At 50.9% G+C, this 10,238-nt stretch overlaps 1 protein-coding gene across 1 annotated transcript; it reads left to right on the top strand.

Annotated features, from left to right (window-relative positions):
- Positions 1–8,248: 8,248 nt before the first annotated feature.
- Positions 8,249–9,150, top strand: LOC116629227 (polyadenylate-binding protein 1-like 2). Its single transcript, XM_032399532.1, has one exon. The coding sequence runs from the start codon at positions 8,378–8,380 to the stop codon at positions 8,978–8,980; it is 603 nt and encodes a 200-aa protein (XP_032255423.1). The 5' UTR covers positions 8,249–8,377; the 3' UTR covers positions 8,981–9,150.
- The last annotated feature ends 1,088 nt before the right edge of the window (positions 9,151–10,238 follow it).

The following is a 10,238-nucleotide window of genomic DNA, read 5'->3' as shown; positions in this document are numbered from 1 at the left end:
AAACCAGCTGAACAAGGATATCCTCAAGACAGAGGGAAATGGCATTAATAAGGAGTCTCTTGTGTTGGGCATTGAATGCATGCCAGGCACTGTGACAAACATTTCCCATATATTATCACTTTTCATCCTTAACAACTATCCCCTTGTACAGATGAAGACTCCAAAGCTAAAGAAACAAACAAAAAAGGTAAAGCAACTTGGACAAGGTAAGCACAGCTAGTAAGTCATGGCCTGGGGCATATCTACAGGTATATTTTTATAAGATCATGTCTGTAAACTGCCTAAGATTATGACAATGAAGGGCATTAGTTAAAATCGTAAGCATATGTTGGAAGGAGAATTGGTCCCCAGGGACAAACATGCCTGAAATGCTCTATAAAAATCATCAGTCGAGATAGCCCTTTGTTCTTGGTTCCTAAGCAGGGTTGGGGCAAAAACTACTTGTTATAAAGGAAATCCCTAAGAACCTTAGTTAGGGTTTCTGAAACTCAAACTCAGAGCACGTACTGAGGCTCAGAGTGGTTACGTGTTTTGCTCTGGGATTCTGACATTCCAAGTCCATTTGACTCCAAGACCCATCTTCTTTGAGGAATTTTGGCTCAGGAATTTAGGAATATACAGTGACTGCTAGCAGTATAGGCTTCTTCATTTCTCATGACCATCCTGAGCCCAAATATCACCAATTATGTTCCCTTTTGCAGACCCGGTCTGCTTCTGAGAGATCAACAAGGAAAGGGTCAAAGAAATGCTCAACCTCAGGGAAAGAGTGAGGGAAAGAGGCAGAGAGGAAAAGAAACAAGAGGGAGAAACCGAGGACTTGCTTGTCTCTTGCCTTTAATCACACCCCAAAGTGACCTAGGTATGTGCCCTATTGAGGTGGGGAGGAACAGAGGGGAATGGGACTGGGGACAGTTCCAAAAGAGATGGTAGCTGTATTTTGTATTGTTTTATTGTCCTAAAATCTAAACGTCTGAAACAAAAATAGGACAAATGTTGCGTTTTGGGGGGTTTTGTTTGTTTTTTTCATTCTAAGGGACATGTACTTGGGTGAGTGTTCTGTGACTTGCTGTAACTTTCTGTATGTTTAAAAACCTGTTTATGATTTCAAAAGGATCAAGAAAGACAGATTCAGGTAGGCAGAAGCCCTCAGGAAGAATCAAGCTTGGATCCTGGAGTGGTCAAGAGTATTCTAAGAAGGCCCACAGTGACCAGGATATAGAAAGGTGAGAATGGGGAGGTTGGCAAGGGCCAGGTCATGCAGCTCATTATATTTAAGCCACATTGAGGAGTTTGTACTTTCGTCAAAGTGAAATGGGGAGACCTTCTGGGGTTTTGAGTAGGGGAGGCAAGAAGAGCCATTCATTTTTCAGAAAGATCAGTCTGGCTACTGAATGGAGAAGGCGGTTTGGAGGAAGCAGGCAACCAGTTAGGAGGTTTTAGCAGAACCCATGAGAGACATAATGGTGGACTCCAGTGGAGTTGGAGAGGTTCAAGTGGTGTTTGGAAGCAGAGGTGATAGGAATTGCTGAAAGATGAGAGAGTGGCCAGGGGAAGATGTGGGAGTGGGAGAGGAAGGAAATAGGGGTGCCTCTTCATTTTTATTTCACTTTAATACCCAGATGGGTGGTGGAGCTATTCGTCAAGAAGGGGAAGGCTTCTGTGGAAGGAGCAAAGTGAGGGAGTGTAGGAATCCAGAGGTGAAAGAAGTTCAGGAATTCCATTTTTGCCATTTAAGGATGAAATGTCCACGAGACATCCAGGTGGAGATGTCAAATAGGCAGACAAATAAGTATGAGATCACAACCTCCTATTTCCACCCCCCCCCACACACACACACATACAAATGGGACCTTGTACTGTCCCCTTCTCTGCAATCCTCTCTCACTTAATAATAGCATATTTTGGAGGTCCCCCTAAATCAGTCCATATGGACATAATTCATACTTGCTAGTGGTTGCATAATAATCCATGGACTGGCTGCACTGCAATGTCTTCAGTCATTCCCCAAATGATGAGTGTTTGCTTTGTGTCCTAGTTTGCCCAATATGAACCTTCCCGCGATAAACATGCTCCTGCATATGTCCTGATGTCCTGGGGCTCTTATTTCTATAGGTCCGATCCCCACTCCTTCCCTGCCCCACATATCTGTCTTCCCTAACATTTCACTTTATGAGGATCCAAAGGACCGTTTGCTCAATGTGCTGTATTTACTCAAGACAATATAATAATCATTGTTATTATTTGTTATATAACAGGGGCACATCCAAACACTTTCCAATTCTTCCTAAATTAAAGCCTAAGGCTGCTTTTTGGTTGGCTTGTATCTCATAATTATTTTCATTTGGGGGGAATTTGAGGGGACAGTGTGAATTGACAGAAATGATTTCCCTACTCCAAAACACAGTTATACTTTCATTCTCTTTTCCCCGGGCATCCTTCCTACAGCCATGCCAACGAGAAATTCATGGGAAGAGACTTCTTTATGTAGATCACTGTTTTCGGTGTTTTGATTCATTGTTGTATGTGGAGTTGATCTGTTCCTCTCCCCATTAGAACACACCCCCCCCCCCCGTCCCCTACCTTCTTCCATTCTTTTCTACTCCTTTCCCCTGCTCTCTGAACTGCATTCCCACTCCTTTCCATTTCTCCCTCCTGATAGGAAGAAGGAAGTGGGCCACATGAAATGGAAGACCAGTGCTGGCTCCAAACACTCTCGAAATGTCTCCGGATCTGAACCTATCTCCTTTTAAAGCTCCACTGAGAAATAAACAGAAAGAGAAGCTAAACTCTAGCACACAAAGTCTCTTGCTGTCCCGTTTTAAACCAACTCCCATGCACGTGCTGCCAGGAGCACTGAAAGCAGGACCTGAGTGAGGACACTGAGGCTGGACCATGCAAGTCAGGTTTGGGGCCAGCCCTTTTTTTAACACCCAGTCCCTCTCAATCTCTTCTGCTGGCTTCTCATCCTCAACTTAACTTCTAAATGTGGGCGTGTTTCAGGGAATAGCCCTGCACCTTCTTCCCCTGACTATCCTCTCTCTCTAGGGGGTCCCGCCCAGTCTCCTGGCTTTAAATACCATATCTGTGCCCTGTTCTCTCAATAATTCAGTCTCGCCAGCCTATATGGATGACAAATAGACTTCAGACACTTAACATGTGCAAATAAGAGCTCTTGACACCCCCCAACTGTTTTTTTCTCCCTTCTCCAAACCTACCACACCCACTCCCCATTTTGCCTATGACCATACACAACACCTCCATGATCAAGACTTGAAAGAAAATATTCTTATAGTAATCATTCATTTCTTAAGTTTGTTTACCAACTGCCTTCAATGCATCAGCAAGTGATGTCTCTTCTCTTTCCAGAATGTCATGTGACCCCATGCACTATTCTCCAAATTCATGCTGCCAGTCTTGGCCAAGTCACTGCCATCTCTCAGCTGGACTACTACAAGAGGGTCCAAATTGGTCTCCTCACTTTCCTTTGTGCTCTGCCCGCTTGCAATATTTTCCACAGAGAGCAGCCAGTGAGAAATTATTGAATATAATTAGGTCATGGCACTCCCTTGATTCAATCCTCTCTCTGGTTCCCCAGAACACTTTTTTTTTTTTTTTTTAAAGATTTTATTTATTTATTTGACAGAGAGAGACACAGCGAGAGAGGGAATACAAGCAAGGGGAGTGGGAGAGGGAGAAGCAGGCTTCCCGCCGAGCAGGGAGCCTGATGCGGGGCTCGATCCTAGGACGTGGAATCATGACCTGAGCCGAAGGCAGACGCCCAACGACTGAGCCACCCAGGTGCCCCTCCCCAGAACACTTTTGAGTAAAAACAAAACTCTTCATCATGGCTCCTTCCCACCACTGCATCCTCTTCTTGTCCCTCCGCCCCACCTCTCACTGGGCTTCAGCCACACTGGCATCCTTTCTGCCCCTCTGGCACCCCAGTTTTCTGTCACAGGCCAGGGGGGACTGTAGTTCTCCCTGCTGGGCAGGTTCTTCGCCTGGCTCCTGGCAGGACTGACCACTTATCATTGTCCTCAGGAAGGCCATTCCTGACCTTTGCCACTTTTGGGGGCGGTGGGGTTCTAGGTAATGCGTACCAAACCATCTTGTTTATTTCCATGAGGGCATTCGTAGCAACCTTTACGTGCTTTCATCTTTTCTGATGTGTTTATTGTCTGTCTTCCCTACTAGAAAATAAGCTCCCTGATTACAGGGACCTTCTGCCTAGAAGAATGCCTGGTACAGCATAGGCCCTCCTTAAATACTTGTCAAATCATTGGATGAATGAGATGAATAACACTTCCTCCCACAAGAAAGAGACCTCTCCCTCCCTCCACTGGTGCTCCACAGGGCTCATCATTTTTGCCTCTGTCACAGTGCCTAGTAGTCAGAACATTTTTGATTGTAGATGGCAGGGACTGGCCAGGAATGGACTAAAACAAGGAGGGGCCCCCTGGAGGCCTCTGTGGGAAAGGACTTGGAGAGCATTCCCTAGCTGCTCTCCTTGTCACTTAGTGACGAGTCACTTAGTAGCCCTGTTCCTGTTGCTGGAGGTTCAGGGGCCTAGGGATTGTCTTCAGGTTTGACAGGTTTGGGAATTTGCTGGCCATAGCATGACATCCTTGAGCCTCTTTCTCCTGCTGTTTCACTGATTTCTGTTGGCTCTGTGGGCTGGAAGTCAAAGTCAGAGAAAGAGATGTTGTTGAGCCCTGGTCCTTGAATCGGTCCTGCTTGGCATTTCTGTCTCCAACAACGGGCCAAGAAGTTCTTCTCATCAACTGCACATCTGCTACCCCCCAGGAATCATGGCTTCCCCCTGGCCTCTTCCTCCTCGGGTCCCTCTTGGATGGCCACCTGGAATGGTGAGGCACCGCTCATCTGCCTCCTGCCTACAAGCAACCTAGACCCCCAAGAGATGGCTCTTAACAGCAGTGACAGTGATCACCTTGGTCAAGCACTGGCTATTCAGCAGGCTTTTCCTACGTCGCTGTCCTTTTCCTTTGTTGGCACTAGCCCTGTCTAGGGGCAGTAGGGGGCTGGATCTCGCAAGCTGGTGAGGTACATATCTGTGTGTCTGCTTCTCAGCCACCTTGGGATGCTTTCCAGCCAGCGATGGGAAAGTTCTCACTGCCTCACACCCCACAATGACTCGGTTGGTTCCGCAGGCTCGGGGGTTGTTCTGTCATGTGCAACTGCCTAGGTCCAGCCAACACTGCCACCACAAAAAATGGCTTTATTTACCCAAAGAAGGTGGATGGGCAGGAATGAGGGGGAGGAGAGAACATGTGCTGGGCAGATGAAATTCCATGGCCACCATAGTCCAATCAGATAGCACCTATTGCCTTCTGCTGGCATTTCTGTGATTGGTGTGGACAGCCTGAACTTGAGTGGAGTGAGATGTCCGGAGGGTTTGATCATTTTTTTCTTTGTATCTGAGCCCGAATCCCACGCAGTTCAATGCCTGGCTCACAGTAAGTGAGAAACTCCTATTTATGGGAGGAAAGGTCCTTAAGGACAGAGGGAAGGGTTGTTCCGACTCTTTTGGAACTGGTCACATCTGACTGTCTTTTTGTTCTATCATCTCTGTCTCAGTTGTGTGTAGGGGAGGGCACTCGCACATTTATATAGGCATTGATGGGGGCTTTTTTTTGCCCAGTTTTACTGAGATATAATTGACATATAACATTGTATAAGGTTAAGGTGTACAACACAATGATTTGATAGATAGATAGATACAGATCCAGCTATAGAGATAGAGATATACGATTACCACAGTAAGTTTAGTTAACATCTATCACCTCACATAGTTACACATTTTTTTTCTTGTAATGAGAACTTTTAAGATCTACTCTCTTAAGTACTTTCTGTATTGATGTTTAATTTGTACTCTTTCTAAGGATCTGATGACGCGATTCCCTCCCTGAATGTGCTGAGTAGTGCCTGTGAGCTTGGGTACAGAGTCCAAGCACCTTAGCTTGCTTTTCAGGGCTCCACACCTTCCAGCTCCATCTCCTGCCATGTGCTCTTGGAGACCATGATCTCTGTCCACGCCAGATTATTGGGCATGACCAGAAGTGGCTTTGTGTGTGCTAGCATGCCACAGGGCCTTGGCACAGACTGACCCCTCTGTTTGGAATGCCTTCCTTCCTGCCTCCACACGGTGGACTCATCTTTCAGAGCTCATCTTGGGGCTTTCATCTTCTGTGCAGCCTCACTTGACTCCTACCAGGAAGAGCTAGTGGCTGGGTGCTCCTTTCTGGAGCAAGTGGGACCCTCGCTTCTGTTACACTCTACTCTAATGGTTGCTCACTTGTCTATCCCCTCAGCATTTGGCCCTGTGTGGCCTCTCTGCTTCCACAACACATACTGCTCACCTTTTCTCACCCAGCCCCACACCTCCAACACATCAACACTCACTGCTCACTTATCACATGGCCTGTCCCTTAGCTCCCAGTGCCAAGTACTTGATAAGGCTTTCACAAATATTAGCTGATGACCTGGGACCAGGCACCTCATTCTAGAGATTTCAGGTTTTGTTTTTGTTTTGAACATGGATGTGTATTTCTTGGTTCATGTTGGTAACCTTAGCACCTTGAGGGTAGAGCCAAGAACAAACAAGTGCTTGGCTCTGGACCAGGGCCCTGTCCCCAGCCCTTGGTTTGGCTTTCCTCAGGGTATCATGGAAGACAGCACTAAGGACAAGGTGCTCTTGATTCCCCCTCTGTTGGGCTGCATGCATGGAGGCTGGGTGGGTGGGAAGAAGAATTGGGGGGGGGGGACGCGGAAGAACCCCAGGTCTCTAGTTCTCCGGTAGTCTGGGGCAGGGACAGGGTTTCCAGCCCAGACTGTCTGTTCCCAAGGACAAGCTCAAAACCAGCTTATGTCTCCTGCTTCCCAGACCCCTGTATCCCTAGGGACCGGCACAGGCTCCATAAATATTTGTGGCATGGCATTATGAATGAATGAATACGTGTTCTTTATTCCCTCTTCTGCAAGTGTTGCAGAGGAGGGAAAGAGCTGGAAAAGGGGGGGGGGGGGGGGGCGATTCTCTGAGAAAATGGGTCAGCAGGCTGCAGGGGGAGCTTGCCCCGCTGGCCCCAGCTCCTGCTCAGAGAAGGTGTTGTGTCTTTGGTGGCGGTGATCTTGGGGAGTGTGTGTGAGCGGAAGTGGGGAGAAGCCCTGGATGTGAGAAACCCATTTTTCTCGGCTTTGTTTTAGGCCAGGCAAGTGTATTCTCCATGCCACCCACCCGCTCTTGCAAGGTACTTGATTTAATCATTTAAATGTACTATGGGGAGAGGGGGGATAAAACAAAACCCTCTAAATCTAACCCGTATTCCCGCAGTCCACAGTGGAACCCTTTCCCTGCCTTCCTCTTCATAAATATCCAGGCAACCTGAGAGGCTGTGGACTCACCCCCCCCCCCCCCCCCCCCCCCCCCCCCCCCCCCCCCCCCCCCCCCCGCCCCAAGGCTCCCGCTCCCGCCCCCTCCCACAGCCCGCGGCCCCACAGCCCCGCAGCAGCCGCAGGGGGAACCAAAGAGACAGAAGCCTTCCCAGCTGCCCGGACCACAGACGCCAACACCCCCCGCCCCCCACCACACGCCGCCCGCCCGCCCGCCCGCCCGCGCCCCGCACGCTAGCCCACGACCGAGCGGCGGCAGCAGCAGCAGGCTGCAGGCTGCGGCGACAGGCACCGGCGCGCTCCTAGCAGCGCTCGCTTGCTATCCCAAGTGACTTGGACTCGCCAGATCGGCTGGCCCCGGGTCCCGGCCCCAGCTCCCGCTCGCGCCCTCGGCCCGGGTTCCAGCGCCCACCCGCCCTCCTGCACTTTCCCGCCTCTCCGCCCCCCAGCTCGCGGGAAGGGAGGTCGCGGCAGCGGCCTGGCGGCACCGGCGACCGTGGCGACAGCGGCGACACTGGCGGCGGCGGTGGCGGCAGCGGCTGCGGCGGCGGCGGAGGCTGCGGCGGCGACCGTGGCAGAGGCTGTGGCGGAGGCCTCCGTAGCGGAGGCGGAAGCAGAGGTGGAGGCTGAGGTGGAGGCCGAGGCCTCAGTAGAGGAGGCAGTGGCAGAGGCCACCCGGGGGGAGGCGACGGCCGCCCTGGCAGAGGGGGAGGAGGCGGAGGCCGCCCTGGCGGCAGCGGTTGTGGAGGCCAGCGCGGCCGAAGCCGCCGCCGCCGCCGCCGCCGCCGCCTCAGCAGCAGCGGAGGCTGCGGCGCCCTCCTCGGGGGAGGCGGATGCGGATGCGGATGCGGATGCGGAGGTGGCGGCGGCGGTGGCTGCGGCTGCGGCTGCGGCGGCGGCGGCAGCAGCTGCGGATGCAGATGCGGATGCGGAGACCAGCCGGGGCTCCGAGGGGAACCCAGACTTTCCTATGGCCTCGCTGTACGTGGGCGACCTGCACCCTGAAGTGACAGAGGCGATGCTGTATGAGAAGTTCAGCCCGGCCGGGCCCATCCTCTCCATCCGCATTTGCAGGGACAAGATCACCCGCCGCTCGTTGGGCTACGCGTACGTCAACTACCAGCAACCGGTGGACGCCAAGCGGGCCCTGGAAACCCTGAACTTTGATGTCATCAAGGGCAGGCCCGTGCGCATCATGTGGTCCCAGCGGGACCCCTCGCTCCGCAAGAGTGGGGTGGGCAACGTCTTCATCAAGAACCTGGGCAAGACCATCGACAACAAGGCGCTGTACAACATCTTCTCGGCGTTTGGCAACATCCTGTCCTGCAAAGTGGCCTGCGACGAAAAGGGGCCCAAGGGCTACGGGTTTGTGCACTTCCAGAAGCAGGAGTCCGCAGAGCGGGCCATTGATGCGATGAATGGCATGTTCCTGAACTACCGCAAAATTTTCGTTGGGAGATTCAAGTCGCATAAAGAACGAGAGGCCGAAAGGGGAGCCTGGGCCAGGCAATCCACCAGTGCTGACGTCAAGGATTTCGAGGAAGACACCGATGAGGAGGCCACCTTGCGATGAAGACATGCCAGGAACGAGCCAGCCAGCAGAGCCAAACCTTGGCTCCCACCCGGTTTACAACCCCCCTCTTTGCCCCCCTAACCCACCAGCAGTGTATTGTATTGTACTGGGAGTGCAGGTCTCTCTCTCTCTCTGTCTGTCTCTGTCTCTCTGTCTCTCGCCTTCCCTCTCCCCTCCTTCCCTCTCCCCCTCCTTCCCCCTCTCTCCCCCTCTCTCTCCTTCTCCCTCTCTTCTTCCCTCCTTTCCTACCCTCCTCCCCCCCTCCCTCCCTTCTGCTCTCCCCACCTCTCTCCTCCCCCCACACCCACCAAGGGCCTGCGAATAATCTTGCTAATCTGTGCCACTTGATAGATTACAGGCTGCCTCTTCTCCTTGTGGTTTGGTTTAAAAAAACACTTTCATTCTCTCTTCGTTGGCTACACAGGTGATACAGTTTCATGGTAGAAACATCAGAAAGGAGAAGGAAATCAGATGAGGGAAAACCAAGAGAGTACTTGTTCCCCGTGATCCTACTACCCAGAGACAACCACTTTTTGGTGTGCTGTTTTTCCAGGCTCTCTTCTCTCCCTCTGTCTCCCTCCCTTCCTCACTCCCACCCCACCTTCCCTTTTAACTCACTGTTATAGAATGGTTCATGTGTGTGGTGTTTCTTAACCTGCTTCTTCAGAAACTAAAACCAAACAAAAATCAACCCATTGAACTTCTTCCCATGCTATTCAACAGGCTTCCGAAATGTCATCTTCAATGCCTGCAGAGTGTATCGATGGATCTTTAACATTTCTGAATCAATCCCGCATTGTTGGACATTCAGGTGGTGCCTAGTTCTTTTCTTGTGTTTAAACCCAACACTGCATACTCTGATGAATGAATCCTTCCTTGTCAAGCCAAATCTTCGCTAGCCTACCGGATGGTCTTCTTAATTGTGGACTTGCAGGATCCACAATAAAATATCCTTGCAGGATATTTTAAAGACTTTTCCTGTGTGTTGCCAAATGGGCCCTTCATAAGCATTGTACTGATTTGCATTCATGCCAGCCAGCACAGCCAGTAAAAAGAGTATGTCCATTTCCCCTGCCTAGTCTCCTGGTCACTGTAATTGATGTGTGTGTGTGTGTGTGTGTGTGTCTGTGTCTGTGTGTGTGTCTGTGTGCGCGTGCGTGCATGTGCGTGTCTTGACCAGCTTGCTGGGCTGCAAATGGTATTTTGCTGTTTGGGGTTGTTTTACTGGATGTAAATGCTCTTTATCACCTCTTTTCCC

Source organism: Phoca vitulina, unplaced genomic scaffold, assembly GCF_004348235.1.
Source record: "Phoca vitulina isolate PV1807 unplaced genomic scaffold, GSC_HSeal_1.0 scaffold411, whole genome shotgun sequence".
Classification (NCBI taxonomy): Eukaryota; Metazoa; Chordata; class Mammalia; order Carnivora; family Phocidae; genus Phoca; species Phoca vitulina.
The sequence above is the reverse complement of the archived record's forward strand: the minus strand, read 5'-3'. Positions and strand labels throughout refer to the sequence as shown.